The sequence below is a fragment of the Daphnia pulex genome, chromosome 8, assembly GCF_021134715.1.
Source record: "Daphnia pulex isolate KAP4 chromosome 8, ASM2113471v1".
In the NCBI taxonomy this organism is placed as follows: Eukaryota; Metazoa; Arthropoda; class Branchiopoda; order Diplostraca; family Daphniidae; genus Daphnia; species Daphnia pulex.
The window spans coordinates 6,751,015-6,778,550 of NC_060024.1; the positions used below are offsets into that span (position 1 = coordinate 6,751,015).

Consider the following 27,536-nt stretch of genomic DNA (forward strand, 5'->3'; position numbering starts at 1 on the left):
TCGAAGAGTTGGGCCGAGTCCCATTCCGTATTGTGATGGAGCTCAATACTAACTTCTTCAGCTGCGGAAACGGTGTCGTCAAACTCGCATTACTTTTTATCATAAACTGACCATCAACACTCCACTCGAAATTCGTACCAAGTACTATTTCCTGATTCTTTCCCCACTGTAAAATAAAGTAGCGTGATTTACGTTCGACTCAAACGCACAAGGATGTAGGAATAAATACCTGAATTTTGACGGAATTCTCCAATACTTTAGGCATAAGTTCACCTTTGACAGCGATTTTAAAGTTTCCAAGTTGGTCGAAGCTACTTTTCAAATCAAGTGTCACTTCAGCGCTTTTTGAAACCGAGTTTTTCACAATTCCAGCATCCACACCAACTTCAAAATGACTGTTTGTTCCCCACTTTGAAGTTAACTGGGTTTTATGACGCAGATTATTAGTCTCCGACCTGAAGGGTTGAAAAAAAAGTTTTTAATGATACATTTTTACATGAAATCGTCATGTTTTCTCTATTACTTGAATAGGGCCTTGTTGGATTTCCATCCATCAAAAGGAGTTTCTAGAACTATCTCATTCATCAATGCGCTTTCCGTCCGGACTGAAGCAGCTAGAAAGCTTAAGGTTTTCCTTGATCCTAAATCGACAGTGTCAGATAGGGAACGGTTGTTTTCTAAAAATTAAGAATAAAAAGATTTTATTAATGTTTCTCATTGATTTGATAATAAAATTATGTACTCTGGGTAAGAGCGGCGAAATTTCCTCTGATAAATGAGCCAGGATAACTGAGAATGACGGCACTTATCCAGTCTCGAGGATTAAGATTAGAAGGTTCGAATGTGGTTTTAATAATGAGTTTCTTTTGAGGATTGCGATTGGGGTTCCACTGAACGTCCAGAGAGACATCACGGCGTCCGTTTGTTGCTACATCGGTGCTAAAAACACTTCTAACGGTCATGACCCTAAAACAAAAGTATCGTCCATGATTTTCCTTGTTTTTTAGTCCGTTAGTTTTACTACAGCTGAAATATTCATACTTGTCAACGTGAATGTCCAGAGTTCCTTTCTTGCCATCTGGAAGATCCTTCCAGTAACCATCAGCAGTGTGAAGATAGTTTAAGTAACCAATTTTAGTAGCAATCTTTGATTCTTCTTTGGTTGGATTTTCTTGCAAGATGTAGAACGAAACCGCGTCTTTGCCATAACTCGACTAGACAAAGGAAAAATTTAAATGATTCCAATTTTTGGTTAATTGATTTTTAAACATACTTGCACTTTAGCTTCTAAAGCAGTGTGATTGGTTTTATAGGTATAAACGAATTCGGTTGGATATATAGTTGAACCGGTTACTTCCACAGTCAGGTTGTTGAATGGAGTGCGTACTTTGTACTTGGTTATCGTACATACTGCTTAATTGGAAATCCGTGTCTTGTCCCCAAATTCCGTCAGCATCAACCTAAAATTTATAATTTGTTTAACATTAAAGGATTCAATAAGTTATAAGCAACAATTGAATTATACCCTGTAATTATTTTTAGATTGCTCCTGGATTTTTACATTCAATTTGATGACCGGAGAGTTAAATTGAAAGCACCGCTAGCTTTCAGCAATACGCCTGGGGTTTTCACAAACAGCAATCCACACTGGAGCTCCTTGTCTAAACAAATAACAAAATTTAAACTTACGTAACGTTTTAATAAATACTAAAATTAAAAATGCTACCAGGTGCGTATCTTCCAATAAAAAGCGAGTCCGTCTTGTAATCGGTCTGTTCATGCCCGATAATCAAACCGACATAAAGCCCCTTGGCTGGCAGAGTCATCTCGAAATGACTTTTCAATTTCAAATTCTGACTCAAGCCGACAGAATAACTGAATCCTTGGTGAATCGTTAAAGAATTGCGATTATCACGAGGCATCGGCCCGATGTTCATCATCAACACGTTTTCGAAATGCCCCAGTCCTCGTTGCAATCTCCAGTTACCGACGAAATTTCGATTCGGATATGCGGATGGTTCCACTCCCAGGTGTATATCCAACTGCCGAAATCCTTGCGACGACTCTTTATTCATTTTGATCTGGTGATTACAGAAGTTTAGAAGATTAGATGACGATTAGTAACAATTATATTAGATCCATGTACTTCGATTTGAATCCTCTCTGGCGGGTTCTGGGATTAGACGTGTAATCGACGGTGAAATTGGATACATGCGATTTCTCATCCATTAAGTAATAGCCTTTAGAAACAGTGCTCCAGCTGCCTATCGTTGAATTGAGGCCCAGTTCATAATTGCGCTTCCCTTGTTTCTCCGTCAATTTAATGTTTCCTATTATATCAATACAAATTTAGGTGATAAAGCTCAAGTCTTTCCAGTCTTTAGGTTGTTTACCATCAAGATTAACTAATTTTTTGTTGCTGAGGATCAAAGTCAGTGTGGGCTGATAGCAAATCACAGCAGATTGCTTGGAACAAGCAGATCTATCCAGACCAGCCTTCACTACTAGCAGCTTTTCTTTGGTATCACGCATTAAAGATGCTTCAATTTTTTTCATCTCCTCCTTCCATACGAACGTACCTGAAGAAATTATTTATTTATTCGTAAAAATAAAATCAATAGTTCTAAAATTGTAATTACCTTTAGTTTCGTAATTTCTACTAGGGAGCATTAAGTTAAATTCAAGAAAGCCGGAATCAGATTCTTTATATTCAATTCCAGCTTTGAGTCCAACTTCCTTCGACTCTTTTGCTCCTTCTGGGTGGAAACTCAAAGTCCATAATTTGATAGCCTAAATTCAACATAAACATGACTATGTTGATCACTGCACATTTTCCGCAAGCTTATTGATGACTAGTAAAAATATGGATACCTCGGTATTTTTCTACTTTATGAAGGAAACGATATGACGTTATTGCTGGATCGAGTTTGGTCAATTCCATACTCAAATGGCTGGGTCCGGTCAATGGGAAATATGCTAAGCTCTCCTGTTCCGATGCGTTCGGGTAGCCCACTTTGGAGCAAATCTGCAGGCCGAGATAGCGCTGGGTGAGACCACCTGTGCAATCTGACATTTCCACTCGGTTGTCTACTATCCCATCCAGGGATGTCTTAACATTACGGTGGGTAAGCGTAAGATCACTCCTTTATGGTAATGAGAAATATTAGTGATGTAAATAACGATCGGTGCAATTTCAACTGAACTAACTTGAACGTAATGATCTCGGCTTTCTCTTGTGGAAAATCTATTTGCAAGTCGAATAACCTCAGTCCGTCGAGCGAAAATTTACCAGAAGTGCTCACTGAACTGTGAAGAGTTGTCTCCAACGTCACTCCGGCTGAAAACAGACCAACAAATTTACTATATCTGCCGATCAATTAAAGAAATCAATAAATCATACTTTTTACAGCAATAGCATCGACAGTCATCGCTCCGTTGAAGATAACTGCTGCGCTGGGATGGACCTTCCAGACGACTTCTCCTTTGCCACTTGAAAAAATTGATTTCAGATCCGTCCGCATGTTCCCGCGGATCTCAGCAACCACCTGACCCTGTGCCACCAAGTTGAGAGGCAAACCGACACCTAACGGTATAGTGTGAGTCGAATCGATGTACTGGGACGCGTAGCTAAACTGATTTTCTTCGCCGTTCATCAAATTGTGGAGTTTCGAAGTAGGATTGAGTTTTCGGAAGCGTTCCAAAATCTCGTTGCGACCTTCCCAGTGTCCGTACCCTATTTCATTTCCGAAGACCTTCATCGACATTGACATCTAAAAAAAAATGTAATTGATAAGTAATACGTATATCATAATTTGATCTTGCAGAATACGTTGCGCTCTTCTCCTTACCTCTGGTTCATCTGTAAAGCGGCTTACAGCATCGAATTGCTCGCCCATCACTTTGAGTTTTCCAGCATCTGGCTGGTTAGGAGAAGATGGAGTCACTTTTATTTTGGAGCGCAATGATTCCAAAATGTATCCTACTTCCTTCTGGTGGTAAAGACCACCTGGTCCGAAAAGTGACTCGATATAAAGTTCGAATTCCTTCATTCGCCCATCAAACTACAAAACAAGAAAATATTTGAGCCGTTCAAGAAAAGGATAATTCTTTTAGAAAATCTGTAACATACCTCAAGTAGATTAACAGATTGGCCAAAAATATCAACAGTAAAGTTAAGCGATGCCGAACGAGGCAAGTAAGAATTTTGAGAGAAAACGATACTGTTGCTTTCCAAGCTAGCGGCTAAAAAAACATACTAAGTTATGAGTGAACTTTTATAATTTTGACTTCATCATTTCCCTACCAGCGTTGTACTGGTCAAGTAAAATCGACTTCTCGTAATTCCTAGAGAATTTCCTAGCATCCGTGTCAAATTTTTTAACCATGTTCTGATCAATAATAAGACCTTGAATTTCCAACTTGGATGGCAGGGAGGTGGTAGCCAAATTGTTCAAGCGAGTCCAGATGAAAGAGCCAACTAAAATTTGAAAATAATGATTTAGAAAACATTGTGGTGAATCTCTATGAAATATTATAAACCTTGATTGACTTCTTCACGATTCAAAAGATCCTTGATGGTTAAAAAGATTTTATAATCAACACACTTCATCACTCCTAAGTATGCAGCAATGCGGATCTCAGAATCCTCACTGCTTTCAGCTAGAACTTCCATGGCTGCATTTCCTCGGATGTGGCATGGAATGTCACTATATTGAAATGTTTTAAATTTTCTGTTCGAAAGCTGCCCTTAATGAATTACCCACCTGAAAGCTTTGAGCGCAGTTATTCGGACTTCAGTGGGATTGTCTTTTTCTTGAAAGCATTGTTTGACAGTGTTTAGATGATCTCCCGAAATAGTCACTCCGATATTTGATAGAGATTTCAATGCAAGTATGATCTAAACAACACGATTTTAGCATCTACATGTAAACAACAAATTATTTGATGAACAGTACCTCCATCGCACTCATCTCTCCATGTGAAGAATTGTGAGCGTGCTTTATCCCATCACGTTGGCAAGACGTTGGCGTCGCAAGCTAAGCGCGTGCCGACGTTGTCACTACGGCTACGGCTGTCGGCTAATGTTACTACTGAACAGTTGTACTAATGCTACAAATTACCAATGAGAATTTCAATTGTTACTTATGAACATTTTAAATAAAAACAACTTTATTTGTGATATTAATTACGTATGATTAATATTACTTGTGAAAATAACGAATATAATAAATATAAAAAATTCGAATTTCAATTTTTACTTATAAACATTTTAAATAAAGACAACTTTATTTGTGATATTTATTACGTATGATTAATGTTACTTTTGAAAATAACAAATATGATAAATAAAAAATTATGAATTTACTTATAACAACTTTTACAAATGCACTATTGTATTTGCAAAATTATTTATTAAAAAAATATTTTACTTGTGGAAATACTTATGTACGTATTTTTAAAAATACATTTTACTTATGCCGTTTATTACTTGTGCAACAATTTATCTATGACAAATATGTAATTAACAGCAGTCCTAATAAATATTTTTATTTATGGAAAATTGTTCTAATGCAAAAATGTATTACCGAGCACACGTCTTTATGAGCTAAGTTACTAGTGCAATTCATTTTTAAACGGTGTTACTTATGGGAATCCGTCATTGTGCTACGCACCCCAACAAGTGAACAAGCAGATAAATAAAGCAGACGACGCAATTGTCAAAAAAGCGCCATCTAGTGTTGTTCTTGCAAGTTAATTTACATACCATCTGGGATCCAGAGACGACACTATGCAGAGGATGAGAAAAAGAGCTTTGCAATAAGCTTGCGAGAAATTGGCAAGCAAAAAGCAATTCCTTCCGGTTGCTAACTAAAAAATAATAACATGGTATTTCTGAATCAAAGCGTAGTCCACGTCAATGAAGTCAATATAATGTTAGCCCCATCGAGGCATCGACCGATGAGTTTATTGTTTAAGGATCCGGCCGTTTGCCCTGATTTCTTTTAAGCCAGACCCCAGATGTCGCCCGTGTTCCACCTTCCCGCATTCCACTTCGGAATGAAAGCCGGATCCTTCCGCACGGGTGAATGTATAGATGACGCTGCCCCGGTAAATCCTTAACCGCAGACGCGGCGGAAGTCGTGCAGGTAGGGCTCGTCAAACAAATCAGGAGCCAAATGAATATACTCCGCCAGCCGCCGGATGATAATCCATCACCTCTCAGCCGGAGTAAAGTAACAAAATGCTCTCTCCTGGACGATGCCGTTTTAGTCTTGCAAAGTTTCCACAATCTCGTCGTCGGTCGTTCGGCAATTGTCGCTAACTTACACTGTTGGAAATTCCTATAAAACACAATTATTTCAAACTTGGTTAAAACAATTGTTAGACTTTAATTATTTCTATTGAAAAATGTTGGAATAAATCAAATGAATCGATTTCATAGAATGAACGGATAATAATAGATGGTGAATTAATAAGAACCTAAAAGTAGAGTTTCATTTTTCGTTCAACTCCATAGAAGCACTGGTTACACAATCACAATGATAGCGCTAGTTCTCATTTCAACCGCTAGTTGCTTACTCAAACTGTTGGGAATTTCTGTAATACATTTTTTCTAAATTGGTTAAAAAAAAATTATTACACTTTAATTAAATGTTACTACTGAAAAATGTTGGAATAAATAAAAGGAATCGATTCAAGTTAAAAAAATTGTTGAATTAATTATTAAATTGGGGTAAAACCACTTGAAATCAGGCGCAATGAGATGTGCGAACGCGTTGACTCGCTGCACGAATGCATAAAGGGGGATGCTGTTGGAGGGTAAAAATCAAACGATAATCGACGATAATTTCAAATGGAAGGACATACCTTGAACCTTGTGCGCTTAATAGTTTTGACACTGCTGCTTACCCCAACCATGCAGCACCAAGTTAATACCCATGAAGCAGATCCACCATCCTGTTTTTGTGAAACTACCGTTAGTCGCGTTAATGAAGATTCAACAACTTCAATAACTAGTGGCGAAACCTACCATCAGGAGTCTAAAAACACCAAACTTCCCAGACTGATTCATTCGAAAACTATTGATGATAATTATCCTGAATGTATCGATGGCTCAAACCAAAAAACCGACCCGGCATCTGAATTCTCCAAAGTTTTACTTAATGTCCAGGGTAGTTCCGATACAAACATGACAACTATTATGGAAAACCATTTACGAAGGACTGCCTCTACAGCAGATGAGATTATTATAGTTGGCAAAATTTATAACTTTGCAGCTGCTGAAACCGTCAAAGCGGGGGAGAAGTCGGACAGTAGCCAGCAGGGCGAAGTCTACCGTCTTCAAGGCAAACTGGACACGGCCCTGGTCGAGCAGGAGAGACTGCGCAGCGAGAGCGACAAGACCGAGCTCCTGGCGTCCAGGTTCCGCGAGGATATCCGCAAAGCGAATGATGAGCTGCAGAACGTCAGGAAGAGCCAGCTGGACAGGGCCCAGCTGCAGCTCTCCAAGTCCGAGGAACACGAGAAGAAGCTCGAGGTGGAGCTGGAGGTGCTACAGGAGCGAAAGGAGAAGAGCTGGAGCGAGAGATATGAAGCCTCAATCGAGAGCGATCGAACCTTGATCTCGGAGATGTACGAACGGCACCGGGTGGAGCTGGGCCGTGTCCGGTCAGAACGCCAGCGCTACCAGACCGAGTACTTACATTTACAAAAGGAAGAAATGGACCGGTTGGCCGCCCGCATCGTCAAGTACCAGCAGGATCGGCACGAGTGGACCAAGGAGGAGCAGGACAAGTTGGACATGAAACGGCGGATCGCTCTGATGACCAAGACCAGCAGCGACCAGCAGGAACGCTGCCAAATAGAAATTAACCGACTTCGCTGTGAAAACGAGAAAATCAAGAACAAGTTGAACAGCTCGCAGACGGAAGTGGTGCGGATAACGCAGAAGCTGGAACGGGAGGAGCAGGACAAGGAAAAACTCAAAGTCAAGTTCCAGGAGAGCAGCCAGGCTTCCCAGAAAGAGTTGGATCGATTGGTGGAGGAGCGCGAGAAGTTGGCCAAGGAGATCCTGACGACCAAGACGGAAAACGAGCGATTGCGTAAAGAGCTCGAGTCCAGCCAGCAAGGAGCCAAAGAGGAGGTGATCAAGTTGCAGAACATAATCGTTTCTATGCAAAACGAGCTGGACCGGCTCAACGTCGAGTGGGAGAAAAAGCTCTCGGCCTACATTATGTCGCATGGTAAAGAAGCAGCAGTTAGAGATTAATTGAATGGCGGCCCGCTATTCGTTACTTTCTCTTGAAATAGAACATTGACTTAATGCTAAATGTGTTTGAATCCATCATTGTTTCTGTAGACAAACATTTGACTCCTCCCGTGCTTACGCAGATTGCGTTCAACGATGATTTAAAAAAATAAAAAGTCTTATATAAGAAAACCTATATGTATTTTGTTTTATTTTCCTTTGGCATCAGTGGCGTAGGCCTATTGCAAGTCGCAGCCAACGACACTCGAAATAGACGTCTTTGTCCCTTTCTTTACGCTCATGAATAGAGTATTACTTTTAATATTTTTTATTAATTGAATTATTATTATTTTTAAATTATAATAGAAACAATCACTCTAATAGGAAATTTGTCTTTGTGGGGCGGATATCAACCGACAATTTCAGTCATTCGATTTCAGTCAAGAGAGAAAGAGCTTGCAATAAGTATAATTTGCAAGTCAAGCTTTTCCTTCCGGTTGCCAACTACAAAAAAATAGAGTAGAATTTCTAAAATAAAAGCATAGGCCTAGTCCATGTCATAATATTCAATACAATTTTACCTCCATCGACCGATGAATAAGGATCCGGCAATTTGCCCTGATTGCTTTTAAGCCAGACGTCGTCCGCGTATACTTGCTTTCCACTTTCAATGCCAGCCGGATCCATCCGCACGGGCGAATGTATGGATGACTCTGCCCTGGCAGATATTAAATCCTTAATCGCAGATGCGACTGAAATCGTGCTGGTTGTAGGGCTTGGGCACGTCAAACTAATCAGGAGCCAAATGGATACTTCGGCAGCCGCCGGATGAAAATGATCCATCACCTCTCAGCCGGAGCAAAAGTAGCAAAATGCTCTCTCCTGGTCTTGCAAAGTTTCCAGAATCTCGTCGTCGGTCATTGTCATTCGGCAATTGTTACTAGCTCACTGATAGAATTCCTATAAAACACAATTATTTAAAACTTGGTTAAAAAGAAGTGTTTTTAGACTTTAATTATTTCTATTGAAAAATGTTGAAAATGTTGAAAAATGTTGAAATGCTTATTTGAACTTTTCTCCTTTTCGGATGAGTTTGTTGTAGTCTTTTATCAATGGGAACAGATCGTTCTCCTTTTCTTATATCCTCGACGACAACAATGTCAACAACAACAAACGTTTTTTTTTTTTCTTTTTCGATGTAAAAGGGTCCAGTCAATAAAATGTCACGCCGAGGAACCCCGACAATGGCCAGCACACATCAAATTCAATCAATCAACTTATAAAAGGCTATTATTATTTTAAAAAGAAACTGATGACGTGTCGAATCATTTTCGTTTCGAATTGAGAAAGTGACAAACAACCAGTAGCTCTTGTTTGATGGAAACGTGATCGATCGCTGACGGCATTTATCCCAGCAATGTATGGAATGGTCACGTCCAATTAATGTCGTATAGAGTTACAATAAAACAAACATTCTCGACAATTCAGTAACAGCAAATAAAATTAACTTGATGCAAATTTGCATGACCTTGTGAATTGGTTATCCTCCCGTAAGCAGTTCATCAGACGACAAAAATCAAACGCCATTCTAGTTATTCGTCAACCTGATTAAAACACACCCACTTTTTTTGCCAACCCTTCCTCTCAACCCAATGTACATTTTTCAAAATGGCCTATTTAATATTCAAGTCGCAATAATTGAATTAAGAGAAATGAAATCCCATTTGTATGCAATCTAAATGTATTTTCTGGATATAATATTTTCTAAATCTACTACATACTAAAAAAATGTTATAGGGCTGTTCGACATCTTTTTTAACATTTGTTGCCATCGTGGCAACGCAGCAACTCATGTATTTTTGTCTGCTACGAGTGACTTGTTTATTCTGTGAAATTTGAAAGTTTGTATTCAGATAAAACAATCACAAAATTTTAAATGATCTAATTGATAGGTATTCTGCATGAATACTAAAAAAGGTTCTGTGAGTAGATGGTGCAAAGTGTCAAATTGCCGTAACCTGAAAAGTGCAAGTGTAAAACTGTATAGTTTACCAAAGGAGGGTGTAAGGCGAGACTTGTGGTTGGAGAGAATGAATTACATCATCCACACCAACTTGAAAAATATCTATGTGTGTTCGGATCACTTTGTTACAGGTATTTATAGGTTAATACTAACAATTATTGACTATTATCTTACAATTTGTGAAATGCTTACAGGAAAGCCGAGTGGAGAATTCCACAAAAAACATGTTGATTGGGCACCCTCTATAAATGTGGGATCAAATAAGACGAAACAATTTCTAGGTATTGCATTATTCATTTCAGGTGTAAAAAAACATTCCTATATGTTGTTTTAATGAATGAACTATTTTGTCATTACAGATGGTGATCATCAAGTACGTAACAATGTTGCTTTTGACAAGGCTGATACACCTCCATTGATAGATGTTGAAACTGCAACTGAAGATACCTCAAACAGTTTCGATGAAGATGTTGCATTAATTGAAGATACACTTCTAATAAGTGATTCTCATCCAATCCCATCCTTGAACGATGTAACAACAAGTACGGAAACTTTTGACATGACTTCAACTGCCGATGATGAAACTATCATAACGGTTGAAACCACCTTTGATGCATTGCGTAAGTAATGTTTTAAAATGTTATTTTGTAATTAATGAAAGTAATATTTTGGTTCATTACTTATAATTTTCAGCTGCATTAAATAATTCAAGTCAATCCATCAGGGACGTCGAATTTACTTCCGGTGATTCATCACTAACAACTTCAGTTTTCGTGTTCATCTGTTGTACCCTTACTGTAGTGTGTTTAGGTGAATAATTGTCATAATAAACCACAAATTTTCAATAAATACTTGATGTATTAACCTTGGTTAACAGGGACACAAACAGATTACCATTTTCTTCGTAATAATTTAATCAAACACAACATTTTCACAAATGGAGATTTTCTTTTTTACAAAGGAAGGTACACAAATTGTATCTTTTCACTCACTAGGGCCTACTGATTGAGGTTATATTGGAAAGTGCTGTTCTCTGAACTTGACTGTTACTAGGAACGACCGGTAAGTTATTTTTCTTTGCTTTTGCCGCTGCGGCTGCTACGGCACGAGCAGCTTTCTTGCAAGTGTCACACTTCCAAAGCTTTGTTATTCTTTTTGGGGGATTAGTTTGAAACTTGATACACGATTCGTGGAATGTTTTTCTCTTGAAATTGTTGTCTGCACAAATAACTTTCCCAAATAACGTGTTTTGGCCTAAATACTAAGTCCACTGGCATAATTAGACAGTGACATAGTTAAACACTAACACTATAACGAACTAATATATAAAGAAAACACATCACAACTTCAAAACAACCCCCTTTTCTATCACTATTTTTCAAAAAAATTCATATTTCGCAGAACAAACACAAGTCACTCGTAGCAGACAAAAATACATGAGTTGCTGCGTTGCCACGATGGCAACAAATGTTAAAAAAGATGTCGAACAGCCCTATAGTCATTCAAAATCCATGGGAAATACCAGTGTCGTTCAAGAATTGGAATTGATGTCTCTTCCGCAGCAAGCCTAAATGCTGTATCTCGGGCTAATAATTCGATTTGTCATTTACAAAACCGAATTTCACTGATTCCTTCGGCTTGCAATAAGAGGAACCACGATAAAAGTCGTTGATTAAGTAGAAGTAGTGGCTAGTGCCCTTCTAGGCGCAATTCACCCATTTTCCACGTTAGGTAGTGATCCAATTGGCATTGGCCAGGCTTAAACAAAGCAGTAATGATGCTGATTCCAAGGCTGTTTCAAATATAAAATTAAAAAAAAAAAAGAGAAGTTATTTTTTTAATGAAAATATATTTTAAAGCCAACTAAATATATGCAGTGACTCACCTATCGATGCCAAAAATGTTGGAAGATAATTGAATTTTTACTCCGGCTTTTTCCGCACAAATTCCATTCAAGTAGACGTCCTCGAAAGGAATGAATGGTGTAGTTTGAATGGCGGCTAAAAGTGGAAGTATCGAACTTCCGTGCATCAAATAGGCTGGCGCGTTGACGTAATTGGGATACGTATTCCATGGCCATGCATCGATCTTGATTTCCCGTTGATCATCAGCATCTGCAAAAAGAATTTTTATAAGCAATCAACGCAGAAATATTTGTTTACAGAAATTTATTTGGAATAAAACTTACTTCGAACGGGACCCCAGTTGTTTAAATCACTTTGACCGAAAATAGTCATTTTACCCGACTCATTATACGATTTCACGAAATGGGATAAAACGTACAGGTTGACGTACATGTCGTCGTCGACTTTCAAAACAAAATCAATTTCAGGACAGTTGTTGTGCACCCAATTGAGTAGTCCGGCCATCTTCAATGGTAAATTTCTATAGAAATCCAACATTTCTATCTGAATGATGTCGTTATTGCTGGTGTTTTCTTCCTCAATTCTCTGTTGAGTCAAATTTGCTTCTGCCCGCCCTAATACAAAAGCAAAGTGAATCCTGCCCAAGAGACCCTTTTTTAGAACTAAGTTGATCTGATTTTTCCAAGATTGTCGAATTTTCGTTCGTTGCTTGAAATTGTCGGGTGCCGATATCACTGCTATGAAAACATCTGGTTTTTGGGGATTTCCGCATGACGAGATGGTGATGGGGTATTGGAAAGATGTGACGTCATTGATGACTGGGCCGAATTCAGGCATCAGCGCTTTCACATTTTTTAATGGGAAGAGTCCTAAATGAGCTGATGCGTAACTGGTGTAATTTTCGACTCCCGGGTAAGGAGTATTAATTAGAAAAGGGGCTATGTAGCTCAACACTCTTCTCTCTTTCAAGAGATCATCAAACATCTTGAGGGTGAGGTCAGCATCTTTTTTTTCCAGGCAGTTGGTCAATTTGGTTTCGCAGTGACTTTTGCTCTGCAAGGCGGTGACCAGCAGGGCCGTTTCGTTTTGGCAGCTGGTCGACTTGTCAAATTCTTTCGTGCCCATATTCTCCATATCGCAATCAGCAAGTTGCAAGGATACATTATGCACCAGTTCTTTGCACACTTCCAAATTTTCATCTGATTTTTGACGTGAGGTTTCAGATTTGTTTACTCTGTCGGTTAAGTTGTTTATGTCTCTTTGCAGGACAAATTTTTCGTATTCCGTCACGTTCAACTGTTGGGTTAAAATTTGTTCTTTCTCATTGCACATTTTCATGTTTTCAAGTGATTTCAGCTGGGAAATTTCACATTCCGCTAGTCGACTGGTTAAGCAGTTGGATTCTTTTGCCAGGAGAGACAGGTCGTAAATTTTGTCCTCTTCGCACTTTCTTAGACGTTGGCTGTAAATTGCTCTTGTTTGTCCAAGTCGTTCTTGTTCATTCACGACTTTGAAGATCAGATCTGGCGAAACCTCTCGACACGGAATGAATCGATAGGAAACGCATTGAAAATCATATATGGTGTTGTTCGATTCGGATAAATTCGGATCGTCCATTTCTTCATCTTGGTATATAAGATTCAAGGTTTTCATATTCATGCGGCATAAGACGTAGCGGTAACTTATGCATTGCGTATCGACTTTGGTCAAGAATAATGCTGTGTCCAATGCGTGATGCTCATGCTGCTCAACTCCGATCGTATTTCGACAGTTTATTGAGAATACGAGGAATAATGCCAGTTGAATCACAGCAACAGTGACGAAACCCATTATTATTCTAGTTTTGAGTGTAAATTGAAACTATGAGAAACTACAAAATTGTAAGTAATAAATTAATAATATATGGCATTTACCTCTCTATTTGATGTTAATCAAGTAAGTTTCCTTCTGAATAATGTATTAGTAGCCTATGTACCTTTTTACAGCCAAGCAACTGATGGTTTTGCACAAATATTCTCGCGACGAAGACTTCCGCACGTATGCTATTAACACAAGACAAAATTGCAATGCAATTTATAACTGAATAAAAGAAACTTGCCCTCAAATATTTCATCCGCGTCGTCATTTAACATTTAACCTGATTCGAGAATCGTGGTGTGCAAGTAAGGTTTGGCTCTGATTGCATCGGAGCTACTTTTCTTTTTTTACTTTTCAAGCGTCACTCGTATATACATGTGCAAATTGCCAATAGTAAACCTGATAGCCCTGCATTTTTGTTTCTTTAAATAATTTATAATAAGCGCATTTTGGGTTTAAGCAATCTTTTCTTGTTCTGGTGACCTGAGAGTAATCGGAGTTCTGTTGATTTTTGTCAATGTATTTCGATGAGAGCAGTGTCAGAGACTTTAGTATACTTTATCAGTGTCAGAGTCTGCCAAACTTTTTTTTGGAATTGACCTTTGAAAATCAAAGGTATATTTTGTCACAGAAGAAAGTTGCAAAATACTCTCTCCTGGACGATGCTGTTTTAGTCTTGCAAAGTTTCCTCAATCTCGTTATCGGTCGTTCGGCAATTGTTGCTAACTCAAACTGTTGGAAATTCCTATAAAACACAATTATTTCAAACTTGGTTAAAACAATTGTTAGACTTTAATTATTTCTATTGAAAAATGTTGGAATAAATCAAATGAATCGATTTCATAGAATGAATGGATAATAATAGATGGTTAATTAATAAGAACCTAAAAGTATAGTTTCCTTTTTCGTTCAACTCCATAGTAGCACTGGTTACACACAATCACAATGATAGCGCTATTTCTCATTTCGACCGCTAGTTGCTTACTCAAACTGTTGGGAATTCCTATAACACATTTTTTCAAACTTGGTTTTTAAAAAAAGTATTACACTTTAATTAAATGTTACTACTGACAAATGTTGGAATAAATTAAATGAATCGATTCAAGTTAAAAAAATTGTTGAATTAATTATTAAATTGGGGTAAAACCACTTTAAATCAGGCGCAATGAGATGTGCGGATGCGTTGACTCGCTGCACGAATGCATAAAGGGGGATGCTGTTGGAGGGTAAAAATCAAACGATAATCGACGATAATTCAAAATGGAAGGACATACCTTGAACCCTGCGAAATGTGTTGCGTTCTTTTCATCTCTTGTTGCTATTGGCTTTTTGATTGGTTTCACAGTTATGTTGGCTACACACCAGCCTACCATATCATGCCCGAACCGAAGTCCGTGCCCAACGAATACGGACGTTAACTTACCTGAATATTCAGAAAATGATATTGTTATCGAAGACGCAACAACTTCTATAACAATTTCTGACATTTTTACCCAACCGGAGTCTATAAACTCCAAACCGGGGAGAACTATCATTCCCGTTGAACCCGAAGTCGTCATTGATGCCATAGACCCCCATCAAGTTGAAAAAGACGAACGGACAAAAAATCTGACTATACTAAATTCCAGAAAAAAGGACTTGGACATTGATGATAATTATCCTGAATTTATCGATGAAACTCCAACCAACCCGACATTCTTACCTGAATTCCCCAAAGTTTTACCTGATTTCCAGGATAGTTCCGACACAAATATGGAAACTCTTCTGGAAAACAATTTAAGTCGACAAGTCGACGAAAAAGTCCATCAAAAGCAGGTTCGCAATCGCAGAAGTGATGTATTACAGGGAATGATCCCGGAAAATCTTGAAGATGTTCTGTCCAAAGAAAAAGAAGAGTTGAAATTGTCAGAAGATGAGTATGAAAAACTTTTAAATGAAGAATTCGATGTAGAAGCGATTATTACAGAAGAGTTTAAACGAGAGTCATCGGACAAATTGCAAAAGAAACTCACAGGCACGGAGAATGACTGGGCCGCTCAACTAAAACAGCAACAGATTGATGGAAATAAGACAGTGGACGATGCAAAACTCAAAATTCAAACAAATTATGATATTTATTCGAATTTGAAAAAGGAATATGCCGAGAAAATAAAAATTGCAACACATTTAAAAGAAACAGTAAATAAAATTGAAAATGAAATAAATCAGGAGAAAGAAATAGAAGGAAAAGAGCGTTCAAGTGCTGAAAATACTGAAGAGAAGCTTAAGGCATTAATGAATTCCTGGGATCCAGCAAAAGTTCAAAGATTCAAAAGTCAACTTGATCAGGAAGGGAAGGGCTTGTTAGATAAGCTTCATTTCTAATAAATAATAATTCTAATAACTACAAACACGCACAATAACGCCCTTGCCTCAAAAAGAAAAGATGGCATGCCAGTCCACCTACAACAAAGTTGAATAAATATAATAACATTGCATTCAATTTTATACTCTGATAAGCAAATACATAACAGTCAGAATTGATCACTTACCAGTTACGATCACATATCTTTATTTTTACATGGCGTCGACCCAGTAAATTATAGTGAGAACTGCATTATTTACGTAAATTCACTGCTTAAAAATGTAAATGATGTCTCTGATAAGTTGATGTGGCAGTGAATTCCTGGTGCCATATTTAACTGCATATTCACACAAATAATTAAAAGCAACTTTATAGTCATGTCGAATAATATGTTAAAGCAAAAATATAACATAACATTACCGAGGTTATTGAAACAGTCTACATGAGCTTTTTTTTATTTGGTTGACGAAATGCCGATAAGGCTGAGGCCTCTCGTGGGGTGTCACGGGTATCCGGGAAACTCCTGAAGCTTGGCGAGAGTAGGACTAAATTCTGGGCCAGTCCATAAACCGATGATACCGTCCAGTAGAGCGCAACATCCTGTGTTATAGAATATAAGACTTGATAAAACTGTCTATAGGGTAGGTATAATTCATACGAGAATGAAACATACGGCGGGCGCATAGGCAGCAACGGGAACCATAACAAGGCAGAAAACTCTAAAAACATTCATCATGGCATTGGAGAGGCGGGATGAGGGTCCCACTTTGCTCATCACTTGGATTTGAATGATGACCAAATTAGTAAGGGCCATGAAGACTGGCAAGATTTCGGTCAGATTGGGGATCCAAAATCAAATCCACCAGTGCTCAGAGACAAGTGGAGAATCTGAGCATCTAAAATTTGGTTAGAAAAAAAAACTGTTTGAAAGAACTAACTGTATAAACATACCAATGGTCTGAATAGGAAGCATCATGAGCATGTTTCTGAGTGCTACTGACATGCAAACCCAGAGAGGAATCTGGCAGCGGAGGAGGACTGAGGCTTTGAATTGGTGGCAATTGTCCCTCTGAACGAGCAGATTCCACTGTTTCTTGGCCTGCACAAGGAAGAGATCGATAGAATGAAAATATTAAAATCGCAGTTAAAATGTGACAATGCAGTAATACACAAACATGGAAAGCTAGTTTGGCTTTTTTGGCATCCCATTTATACACGAGTACTGCTCGGTCAGTTTCTTTCTTGAGTTCCTTGAGAATGGCGTCCATTTCGGGTTTGAGGTTTCCCAGCCTGGCGTAGATGATGGGCTGGAAGTAGATTAATAACGAGACCTTGAAAATATTTGGAGGTTATGTGGAACTAATAAATTACCTGATAGGCAGCGAAAGGCAATGTGATTGTCAACCTTAGAGATACGGTTGTGACTATTGTGGCCCAGCAAGGCAGGTGCGTGTAGTCATGAACAGTTTCAAGGAGATGTTGGGTAATCATGACCCAGCTGGATCCTGAAAGGTCTGAATACATTTGGCTCAAAAACGTGAAAATTCCTGTAGCAGTGCTGGCAGCCCGACATGTTTGTAAAATTAATCAAGATCTCGGCAAATAATGAGTGGTAATATAACTAATTTCTTTAATGAGGCCGCTGGGAACAACAAGACCGGTTTGATTCGAAACATTGTGTGTTTTGACTTATTCGGCAAGAAGCTCTAAAAGGAGAGTTGCCGAACCCAAATTACCAAAGAGGCAGAAACTGAAGGAAGCAGACGACAGTCGTGTGGCAATGGCCGCCGTGTGAAGATCATTTCGTCAGACAACTCGTCCAAAATAGGCCCCAACTTTTATTTCTCGTCACTTTACAAAAGACGTCTACGTGTTTCCTTGGACTAAAGTTCCTTCATTGACGACAGCATCGAGAAAACATGGTGAATTAAAGGTGAGTTTTTCAAATCGAATTTTATCATTGTGTCTGGGTTAATAACGGTGTGAGGGGTGGGTGATATTTTGAAGCAGCCAGGGCCATCCCAAGTATCTAAGAAAAAGAAGTACTTGCATAAGTACAACAGAGCGTGAGTTCGTGACTAGTTGGTAAGCTTCACTGGTTTCTCGTTGCTGTGGGATAATAAGACGAAAAACAGGAAAAAAAAGAGAAAAAATGAACGCACGGTCCAACTTCTGCAGTACTACAGGACGTCTAACGGTTTATTTCTTTTCTCATTAAAAATTCGTTCTACTGATGAAAGTCTCGTGTATATCTTTCGCCTGGTGGTTTTTCTTGTCTAACCAAGACAACATTTTTTGTCTCCAGTTCGATCAAATTGAGTTTATTAGATCGAACCCCAAATCGAAAGTTTGTCAGATTAAATTTTTGGTCACGAAACGAGGAAGTCTGACTAACATTTTGATGTGACCCTCTTGTTTTTTTTTAAAAACTTTCGACTAGTCTCTCAACTTTGTTTTTGGCCTGACCGTAACTGTACATTATATCTTTTCTCTGCTTTTGGATTGCAGCGTGATGATGATGATGATGATGACGGGCAAAGTGGTGGTCGTTGGCAAAAGAGTTTTACGGAGGGAGCGTGACTGGCCAACGGCTTCATTTGTCCTTGATCCACACAACTCCACCGAAAATATAAATTTTCAATTGCTGATTAGCATTACGGAGAATGGGGGGGGGGGTGTTGTGGGGGGGCCTTGAATGCCGAAAAGGTCGAGTGTAATCGATGTTGTAAGTCATTTTGACCCAGTTTATCTTTTTCTCGGTTCCAGCCGTTTCCTGTAAATCCAATTGTCGGTGGGTCCGAATTTTAGTAGACACGGTAACGGGAATTTCACAACTGAGTATTTTGCCGTCATCTCTAAAAACTCTTTCAATTTTTTCTTTCGTCTTTTCCATTTACCCATTGCGTGTGTGTGCGAGAGTAGAGGGTTTCTGTTGTTGTTTGTGTGTGCTTGATCAATATTTCGCGTGATCGATTTTTTTCCGTCGTGGGGGCTGGCCTCGAAACGTGTTTGTATTATCGACCGCTAGATGGCGTTTGAGAAGACCAGCTGTTGTGTGTGTCAGCACTGCTGCTGGTTGAGTCGACTCACTCGGCGGTAGCTGGCAGTTGCTCTTAGACTAGTCGAGTGAAAACAAGTGAAAACGAGCCGCCCACTGCAGAAAATCCTGACTCATCTTAATTGTGTTTCAATTAAAAAAGTGAAGTAGTCGCACAGTGAGAGGAGAGAAATGGCCAGTGTGGATGGATAGAATTGAATTGATGTCAGATCCCCTCGCGATTGTTCACAAACGAAATTTCGAGGTGAGTTTTCAAACATTTGTTTAATGAAATTTTCAGTTTGAATGGGAATTGGGGGGAGGCATATTGCACCGGTTGACTGAGTCTCGACCAAATTCCAACGCAATAAGGTAAAAAAAAAAAAAATAACGAAAGAGAGAGAAAAAGAATTCACAATTGACTGAGCATGTGAACCATCGGACTGTTGCACACAACAACCGAGAAAAGAAAGAAAAACAGCTGACCGCAAATACCTTTTTTCGGTCTCAGCATTGAAATTTTCTGTTTTTTTCCAAGTCAAGAAGCTCAACGAGCCATTACAAATGCGTTTCTTTTTATGATTAAAACGAAATTCTTTTTTATTTAACGACGAATTTAGTTGGGGGAAAAAATTACAGTTGGTTCGATTGTTTTCTTCTTTTGATGCGGGCGACAATGAAGAAGAAGACCCTGATGATTTCGTTGTTTATTCGCGTGTGCCGTGTGACACATTGCAGAAACGAGAGAAAGTGACGATGATGGCGGTGGGAGGAGGAGAGTGCGTGTCAAATGTTCAAGTCTCATCAGCGTGTCCTCGTTTTATTTTCTGCAGACGACGGGAAAAAACTAAAAAGTGAAATCGGATAACATTTTGATTCATTTTCATCCAGAAATGATTTTTTTTTTCGAAGGTTCCGAAATTAATAATTATTTATTTGAAATTGAAATCGCCATTGAAACGGTCCTTGAGCCGTTTCTGATTTGTAGCCACAGAAAAGCCCAAAATTTCCATCTTTTGCGGTCTTGATCAAAGTCGACATTGTTGCCATGGAGAAATTGTTTTTCCAACTTTTGATGAGATCCGTTCCGCCGTGAGAAAAACAATCTGCATGTGTCTGTCTCTCTCCTGCAGATGTTGGGAAAAAAAGGGGGGGAAAAGAAGTAGAAGAAGGGTCACACAATGTTTAATGAACACAGCAGAGAGTCCAGCAGGTGATGGCAGAGAGAGGCAGATGGTCACCCGATTTCTTTTTTTTTCCTTCTTCCAGTATCGCACATTCTACCACACCACCAAAACATTTAAATTTTTATCGCCTTCCAGAAAAAAAGTTGCAATCAAAAGTTGAACAAACTCACGGTCAAATATTCGGATAAGAGCAAAAGGAATTTTCATCGTTACGTGGGTGTGTGTGTGTGTGGTCTCTGTGGTTTTTTCCAAAGGTCCAGGAACTTGTGCTTTTATTTTTCACGAATTTTATTTTAAAAAAAGGTTCGGTCAACTCATCGTTGGACAATTTTTACCTTCCCGTGTGTGTGAGCGCTCGTTTCATTTGTTTGAGCCCCGGAGCATTTCCGGGCTGATGGGATGTAATTGGTTTTACCTGCCTGGTGGTGGTGGTGATGGGGGAGGGAGGGTGGATGGTCTTTTCTGGTTGTTCCGTCCGGCTGCTCTGAAAAGGTAGAAACTTTCCCGTCAAGTTCACATTCACACACACACACACAAAAGAGAGAGAAGAACGACAACATGTTTGAAAAATATCCGAGGAAAGTTGTTGTCCGGACGTGGCAACCGACGGTCGTCATGCAGAGATGGACATCCCATTCACAGGCAAATTGTCCAGCCAGATCAGAAAGCGGCAAGCCTCCCATCCCCCCTACTTACTACAAAGTTTTCTCTCATTAAAAAACCCAAAAAGAGAAAATTCAAATTTAATTTGATTCATTTTAAGTTTTTCAGTTCAACTTTAATTGCGTTTCCGGCTGAACTTGAAAAAAAAGATAACCCAACTGTTTAACCACATATTCTTGTTGCCTCGAGCTATACATTTGGTTTTTAAGAGAAGTAATGTTTAATCAAGTAATGATTAATTGTAATTGAATTTATTGGACAGGATTATGGTGTTTGAGTCGTATGATGGCCGAATGCTACGACCAAGACTCATCAGAAGATCGCTACCGTCTCCTGCACCGCCGCCTGGCCACCGCCTATCGACCGGCACCTCCTCCACCTGTCCCACCTCATCCGCCAGATGATGACGAGTCGCATCAGCTTCCGGCACCACCTGTTGTCGCCGAGTCCGCAGTGGCGGCCGCCCAGCTCTTTGGAGGATCGTTCCAGTTTATTGTCCAGGAACAAGCCAAGTCCATGGTGGCCATCCAGGTGAATATATTCAACAACAAACTCATTCGTTTTTCTTCTTTCCTTCTGGGTTGGCTGCTGGCCTGGCCTCTATTTGTTTCCTTCACGCTCTGATGACCATTGAGAGAAATTGAGGCGTCGTCACGCTGGATAAAACAACCAGACTGACGCAACAACAACAACAACTCAAAGAGAAAACGGATCGATTATTGAGAAGAGAAGAGAGAATGTGTTTTTGTTTCTTTTGTTTGTTTCAATCTTTGATTATTTCTTCCAGGAATTGCAACAGGAAGTTGGCAGTTTACTCTTGTTCCGGCAGGCCGTTTTAGCCGCTCTTCCGCATCTCCACCAACAACCCAACAATCTTTTAGCCAAAGGCAAGATCACCGCCGTCGCTACTGCCGTTGCCACCACTAATAATAATCCCATCGCTGCTGCTGCTACAACGACAATTACTGGAGGACAGAGCTGGACTCGCCGGAAGCAACAACACTTGCAGCAACAGCAACAACAGCAATTGACTGGCGGGGGCGGCTATCGAAGCCTTCAGGATGGATCATCGGATCAGCCGACGGCGTCGGCCATTATTGCGTCATCGTCGAGCAACAATCCGGTGGCGGATTCCGGTTTCAGCACCGAGGCCAGCAACAGCAACACGAGTCCGCGCAGCAGCCGATTCGACACGACCTCGTCGTCTGAAATGACCATGTCCCACCACAGCGGCCAGCAGCAGCAACAACAACAACCGCAACAACACCAGCCCATGGAGAAGGAGCTGCTCCAGCATTTGGAGCGTGTCCAGCAGCGATTGGCCAGGCTCAGGAAAGACGAGGACCGTCTGCAGACGCTGTTGAATCTGAAGCGGATGGCCAATGGCAATTTGGCCACCACCACGACGCCCTCGACGTCCAGTGGCCACGACGACGGCGACGAATTGTGGCACCTCCTCGAAGAAATTCAATTGCGGAGTCAGGCCATCCGCAGCAACGACGGGCTGGCCCTCAAGGACGCGGTGAACAAACCGGAAGAGGCCATCCAGCAGCAACAACAACAACCCATGAGTCATAAAAAGCGAGTCAGTTTTCAACAACAACAACATTTACTGGAAACAGAAGGCGGTGGCGGTGGTGTGATTGCCTCAGTTGATGGTCTTCCGTCGCCTGCGGGCAAATCGTCAACGGGCCCAGTTGTTGTTGGTAGCAGCAGCACGGCGTCGTCTAGCGGCAGCAGCAGTTCGTCGTCCCGCTACCAGCCGCCCAGCCGAGACCAGGTAGCCACCATCCTGAGGCTCACCAATCCGGTTCAACTGCAACGCCACCTGCTCCGCGCTCTGCTGGACAATCAGGTAAAGAACATTTCGGCATTCCTTTTTATAACTCACGATACGGGCCACGTCCTTGCTGGGCGTCCGTCATGTGTGTTGATTCTGCTTAGTTTATTATTTGATTAAATTTTATTTCTTTTGATATGGAAGACATTGCGTGAGCAAGTGGAAAATGGAAGATGCGACGCCGAGTCACGCGACGCCCAATGGCGCAACAAGAGCCAAGTGGCCGTCGAGCAGATGACGGCCTTGCGCGACGAAAACGAAGATTTGCGGTTCCAGGTAAAAATGAACAAATTCCAGGGGGTGACATCTAGTGGCGGGAATTTCAAATTTTTCTTCTTTTATTTTTCCCAAAAAAGTTGGAAGAACAGAAAATCGAACTAGAAGGGACGAAGGCGAGATTGCGGATGCTCAACCGCGTCCCTTCGCCGTCCATCGCCCAGCAGCACCGAGTCAACGGAGTCAACGGAGGGCCGGCGGTGACGAGCGTCCGCGTTCGGGCCACCTCGACGCAGACGGAGCGGCCGTCGACTCTTCTCCTTCATAACCATCCGGCCGCCATGTCGTCGCCCGTCCTCTTGCAGTCGGTCAAGCAAAGTCAATTGCACATGAGCCATTTCAGCCAGGGCACTCAGACGATGACGGCGGCCATGATGACCGGGCCGGAATTATCTCCGGAAGACAACAACAATAAAGTGGTTGGTGGCGTCGGTGGCGTTGGTGGTGGCAGGGCGTTGCCCCGGGTGGTGGACGCCTCGCCGAAACCCCCGAAATTGCTGTCGAAATTGGTGGATTTGGCCCAGGGCAACGGGAAAGTGAACGGCTCGGGCAGCTCGTGGGGAGATCCGGACGAGGAGCGTCCCAGCGTCGAGGGCGGCCGCCGCAGTTATTCCAGCCGCATTCCGACGCCCATCAAACCCACCGTCATCCCCGTCACCACGACCCTGCTGTCGGTCACTCCCACCGCTCCCTCGCCATCATCCAGCGCCGCCGTCAATGTCAACAACTACAACAACAACAACAACAGCAGCAAGGCATTGCCCTCCACGTCCGTTGGCACTTTGGCAGCCGCAACGACTCCGTCCAAAAGGGAATTGCCGGACATTCCGGTGATGATGACCACCCCCAACAAGATGGCGACCGTCCTCCACTCCACGAAATCCTCGACTCCGCAACAACTCGGCTCCAAACTCCATCACCACCACCACCTGCAGCAACAACGAGGCAGCAAATCGGAACCGGCCAATGTGCCGGCCACAACGAAGGTACTACCAACAACAACATCTTCCACTCCCTCGACAGAGATGCAGCAGCAACAACTACCACAACAACAACAACAGCAGCAGCAATCCAGTGTGATCCTACACCACCCCCACCACAGTTCCAATCATCCCCGACCTGTCAAATCTTCATTTTGGGGAGCCTGGTGGAAACTTTGATTGACAATTGGACCCACCCACTTCTCACTTTATTTGATTACCTCGAAAATGTCTTTTAATTTTATTTTCATTTTAAGAAAATTAGCGCTCGAATGCGGTGGGATGTGGATTTTTCTGATTATTTTAATTTTTGGACAAACCAAAATTTTTGTTTATTTTTCCTCAAATTTAATTTCTTAAAAAATACCCAAAAGACACAAAAATTTAAATTTAAAAAAATAAAAAGGCCAATTGGATTGTGACGACTCGATGGTCGCCTCTTCTCCTACTCTTCCTACTCCTCCTACTCCCAGTCCCCCGGGCCATGTAAGTTTTTATATACCACAATTCCTGCAATTTTTTCTTTTTTTTAATTTTTTAAATTTTAAGTTCAATTTTTAATTTAATCGAAATGAACATCCCACGCACGAAAGCTTTTTTTTACAAATATTGATCCGAAATTGGGGAGGGGGAAGAAATGATTTATAGGTCGCACTTGCACTTGCCGATTAAATTAGTTTTTGGTCATTTATCAGAACCCAATTGATTTGATTTTCTAAATATTTTGATTCAAGGTTCGTTTGCCGCTTGGATCGTCTCACAAATTAAGGACCCGATTGGCTCTGACGGATTCGCTGTCGTCGTCTGAAGAGCAGCAGCCACACCTTCAACAGCAACTGCAGCCGGATAATAATAAAGTGGACGATTATTACGACAGCATCAACGCCAACAGCAAGAACCGTGGCAGTCCGCTGCTGTACCAACAGGTCCAGCAGCAGCAGCAGCAGAGCCCAGTGGACAGCCTGGAACGATCCCTGCCCAGTGTGGCTTACCATTTCCATCGACGTGTCGTCGTCAATCAGCAACAACAACGGGACAATCGCAGCTACAACAGCCAGAGCTCGGCCGGCAGTAGCACGACGCCCAGCAATAGTCTCTCCTATCACCCTTGAGTTCCTCTTTATTTGTTTGGCTTGTTTGCCTCAAAACAACTGAGCAATTTATTTATACGTTTAAATGTTTGTCTTTGTTTCCACGTGAGACATTTAAAAAAGAAACCAAAGTTCCACCACCACCACCACCCAATCCTCCCACCCATCGTGAACATTGACATCAACTAACAGCAACAAAAGATGTTTGGAATACCTTGCCAGATGTGAGTTGATGTGATATCTATTAACAACAATTTAAAAAACAAAAAAATGGAATCATGCGAGAAAGGAAAAAAACATTGAAAATTGAATTTTTTACTTTACTGTCCTATATTTAAATGCCCCTGAATGTAATCTCTCTATCCCTTGGCATCGTGTGTGATGATTATATATATTCATAGCGGTATACCACTTGTGATATTATTATATGTGTAGCTCGGACTGGGTTTTTTCTGTCTTTACAATTTTACCACCATTTTATCGTCTTGATTTTGTTTTGTTCTCCTATATACGTGCAAATATGACATTGCTTCTCAAAGCCTTGCCCTTTACATTTTCCTTTGGTGTGACTCATCACTTGTAATATTATATTGATTATGATTGCTGCTGACACAGGCTAATACTGTTGGCTACTACTTTTTTTTTGTTTTCTATTTAGTGTTCTCTCGTATCATGAAAACTCAATCCATGTGTGTACAGGTTTCTTCTCCATCATTATGTAAAAACGCCCGCGCGGATCTCCTCAAGTCACTTTGAAAATAAAAAATGAAGAAAAAGAATACACTACGAATTGGACGTGATTTCGATCGAAAAACTATGGATTCTTTCTCCTTTTACGCTTCCGAGTTCCATGCTGATGAGCGGGTGGTTTACCAGAGTCGAGAGCATGCTGGCTATACAGTTAACGGGTGTGGTATTTTCCTCGTGGTAATTCCCTTGATTGGTATAATAGTAATTTTTCCAGATTTGTTGCCTTTTCGGAATCGGAACTACTGTCTGTCTGTCTGTATGTATGTATGTTACGCTCCATAGTCCATAGCTCGGGCGTTTTACGACAGATTTCAGACTTTTTGGTCTTCAAAATTAAACAAAAAATATGCGGTGCGACCAGAACAAAAATAATTTCATTTACTTAATTAGTTTTCCCGTAATTAATGAAAAACTGCTAAAATAATTGTTTTACGACAAGTGACATCTGGCGGTTGCGACTACAACATTTTCATTTTAGATCAAAATAAATCACCACCAGATGACCATAGCATCGCCGTGATGACGCAATCTTGATGTCCCAACCATGACGCAATAACCAGATTTGCACTTATGTTTTGCAGTTATTTGACTAAAAGATGGTTATTTTTAAATTCAATTATTGAACTTTATTTGTAAAAATGGGAACATATGAGTTGAGAAAACTAAACGTTAATAACTTGCAAGGATATTGAACTCTGACAGAAAAATCCCGTTTAAAGACCAAAAAGTCTATGAAGAAAAGTGTGAATTGTGAATAAGTCCGACTTAACAATAGGCCTAGGACCTAAATTTTTCATTTAAGACAGTTTTCAACTGGCTTACGACTATCCCTTCGGCGAGCTGATAAGCTTGCTTTTCTAACTTAGAAGGTTAATTAATAAGAACTTAAAAGTATAGTTTCCTTTTTCGTTCAACTCCATAGTAACACTGGTTACACAATAATCATTAACAAATGATAGAGCTATTTCTCATTTCGACCGCTAGTTGCTTACTCAAACTGTTGGGAATTCCTATAACACATTTTTTCAAACTTGGTTTTTAAAAAAAAGTATTACACTTTAATTAAATTTTACTACTGAAAAATGTTGGAATAAATAAAATGAATCGATTCAAGTTAAAAAAATTGTTGAATTAATAATTAAATTGGGGTAAAACCACTTTAAATCAGGCGCAATGAGATGTGCGAACGCGTTGACTCGCTGCACGAATGCATAAAGGGGGATGCTGTTCGAGGGTAAAAATCAAACGATAATTCAAAATGGAAGGACATACCTTGAACCCTGCGAAATGTGTTGCGTTCTTTTCATCTCTTGTTGCTATTGGCTTTTTGATTGGTTTCACAGTTATGTTGGCTACATACCAGCCTACCAAATCA

At 40.4% G+C, this 27,536-nt stretch overlaps 5 protein-coding genes across 8 annotated transcripts; 3 read left to right on the forward strand and 2 right to left on the reverse strand.

Annotated features, from left to right (window-relative positions):
• Nucleotides 1-742: 742 nt before the first annotated feature.
• On the reverse strand, nt 743-5,686 carry LOC124201112 (apolipophorins-like). Of its 2 annotated transcripts, XM_046597562.1 has the most exons (18): nt 5,586-5,686; nt 4,956-5,109; nt 4,764-4,897; nt 4,540-4,706; nt 4,304-4,477; nt 4,130-4,242; nt 3,849-4,061; nt 3,401-3,770; nt 3,208-3,337; nt 2,872-3,143; nt 2,640-2,790; nt 2,394-2,579; nt 2,147-2,330; nt 1,727-2,081; nt 1,526-1,661; nt 1,274-1,460; nt 1,042-1,214; nt 743-966 (listed from the first exon to the last, which is right to left on the reverse strand). In XM_046597562.1, exons 2-11 carry the CDS (start codon nt 4,968-4,970, stop codon nt 2,711-2,713), a joined length of 1,668 nt encoding a protein of 555 aa, XP_046453518.1. In that variant the 5' UTR covers nt 4,971-5,109; nt 5,586-5,686; the 3' UTR covers nt 743-966; nt 1,042-1,214; nt 1,274-1,460; nt 1,526-1,661; nt 1,727-2,081; nt 2,147-2,330; nt 2,394-2,579; nt 2,640-2,710. The 2 variants fall into 2 exon arrangements, with proteins under 2 accessions (XP_046453518.1, XP_046453519.1); XM_046597563.1 differs by lacking the exons at nt 743-966; nt 1,042-1,214; nt 1,274-1,460 and having other exon boundaries at nt 1,631-1,661; nt 4,765-4,897; nt 5,586-5,655.
• Nucleotides 5,687-6,748: 1,062 nt separating this feature from the next.
• Nucleotides 6,749-8,334, forward strand: LOC124199714 (flagellar attachment zone protein 1-like). The gene has a single exon (XM_046595634.1). The coding sequence runs from the start codon at nt 6,854-6,856 to the stop codon at nt 8,267-8,269; it is 1,416 nt and encodes a 471-aa protein (XP_046451590.1). The 5' UTR covers nt 6,749-6,853; the 3' UTR covers nt 8,270-8,334.
• Nucleotides 8,335-10,043: 1,709 nt separating this feature from the next.
• On the forward strand, nt 10,044-11,406 carry LOC124200340. 2 transcript variants are annotated; one of them, XM_046596536.1, is made up of 6 exons: nt 10,044-10,402; nt 10,466-10,552; nt 10,631-10,824; nt 10,879-10,891; nt 10,965-11,081; nt 11,149-11,406. In XM_046596536.1, the coding sequence occupies exons 1-6, from the start codon at nt 10,210-10,212 to the stop codon at nt 11,274-11,276; spliced, it is 732 nt and encodes a 243-aa protein (XP_046452492.1). In that variant the 5' UTR covers nt 10,044-10,209; the 3' UTR covers nt 11,277-11,406. The 2 variants fall into 2 exon arrangements, with proteins under 2 accessions (XP_046452492.1, XP_046452491.1); XM_046596535.1 differs by having other exon boundaries at nt 10,631-10,891; nt 11,149-11,385.
• A 5,737-nt stretch (nt 11,407-17,143) lies between these two features.
• On the reverse strand, nt 17,144-17,861 carry LOC124201219 (cytochrome c oxidase assembly protein COX18, mitochondrial-like). The gene is made up of 4 exons (XM_046597729.1): nt 17,709-17,861; nt 17,507-17,644; nt 17,289-17,436; nt 17,144-17,233 (listed from the first exon to the last, which is right to left on the reverse strand). The coding sequence occupies exons 1-4, from the start codon at nt 17,859-17,861 to the stop codon at nt 17,172-17,174; spliced, it is 501 nt and encodes a 166-aa protein (XP_046453685.1). The 3' UTR covers nt 17,144-17,171.
• A 271-nt stretch (nt 17,862-18,132) lies between these two features.
• Nucleotides 18,133-26,226, forward strand: LOC124201218. Of its 2 annotated transcripts, none has more exons than XM_046597728.1 (6): nt 18,133-18,270; nt 21,487-21,755; nt 22,012-23,079; nt 23,209-23,340; nt 23,421-24,326; nt 25,055-26,226. In XM_046597728.1, the coding sequence occupies exons 2-6, from the start codon at nt 21,507-21,509 to the stop codon at nt 25,430-25,432; spliced, it is 2,733 nt and encodes a 910-aa protein (XP_046453684.1). In that variant the 5' UTR covers nt 18,133-18,270; nt 21,487-21,506; the 3' UTR covers nt 25,433-26,226. The 2 variants fall into 2 exon arrangements, with proteins under 2 accessions (XP_046453684.1, XP_046453683.1); XM_046597727.1 differs by lacking the exon at nt 18,133-18,270 and adding an exon at nt 19,104-19,639.
• Nucleotides 26,227-27,536: the final 1,310 nt, after the last annotated feature.

Bases quoted from the DNA above. Each gene is read 5' to 3' on its own strand.
- LOC124201112 (XM_046597562.1), bottom strand. The intron at 3,338-3,400 runs GTATGATTTATT...GTCTGTTTTCAG, and splicing joins CGATGCTATTGCTGTAAAAA to CCGGAGTGACGTTGGAGACA. The intron at 3,144-3,207 runs GTTAGTTCAGTT...ATTACCATAAAG, and splicing joins GCCGAGATCATTACGTTCAA to GAGTGATCTTACGCTTACCC.
- LOC124199714 (XM_046595634.1), top strand. From the start codon at position 6,854: ATGGAAGGACATACCTTGAACCTTGTGCGCTTAATAGTTTTGACACTG.
- LOC124200340 (XM_046596535.1), top strand. From the start codon at position 10,210: ATGAATACTAAAAAAGGTTCTGTGAGTAGATGGTGCAAAGTGTCAAAT. The intron at 10,403-10,465 runs GTATTTATAGGT...AAATGCTTACAG, and splicing joins TTCGGATCACTTTGTTACAG to GAAAGCCGAGTGGAGAATTC. The intron at 10,553-10,630 runs GTATTGCATTAT...TTGTCATTACAG, and splicing joins TAAGACGAAACAATTTCTAG to ATGGTGATCATCAAGTACGT.
- LOC124201219 (XM_046597729.1), bottom strand. From the start codon at position 17,861: ATGTATTCAGACCTTTCAGGATCCAGCTGGGTCATGATTACCCAACAT. The intron at 17,645-17,708 runs GTAATTTATTAG...ATCTACTTCCAG, and splicing joins TGCCTTTCGCTGCCTATCAG to CCCATCATCTACGCCAGGCT. The intron at 17,234-17,288 runs GTATGTTTATAC...ACCAAATTTTAG, and splicing joins GCTTCCTATTCAGACCATTG to ATGCTCAGATTCTCCACTTG.
- LOC124201218 (XM_046597728.1), top strand. From the start codon at position 21,507: ATGATGGCCGAATGCTACGACCAAGACTCATCAGAAGATCGCTACCGT. The intron at 21,756-22,011 runs GTGAATATATTC...TATTTCTTCCAG, and splicing joins AGTCCATGGTGGCCATCCAG to GAATTGCAACAGGAAGTTGG. The intron at 23,341-23,420 runs GTAAAAATGAAC...TTCCCAAAAAAG, and splicing joins ACGAAGATTTGCGGTTCCAG to TTGGAAGAACAGAAAATCGA.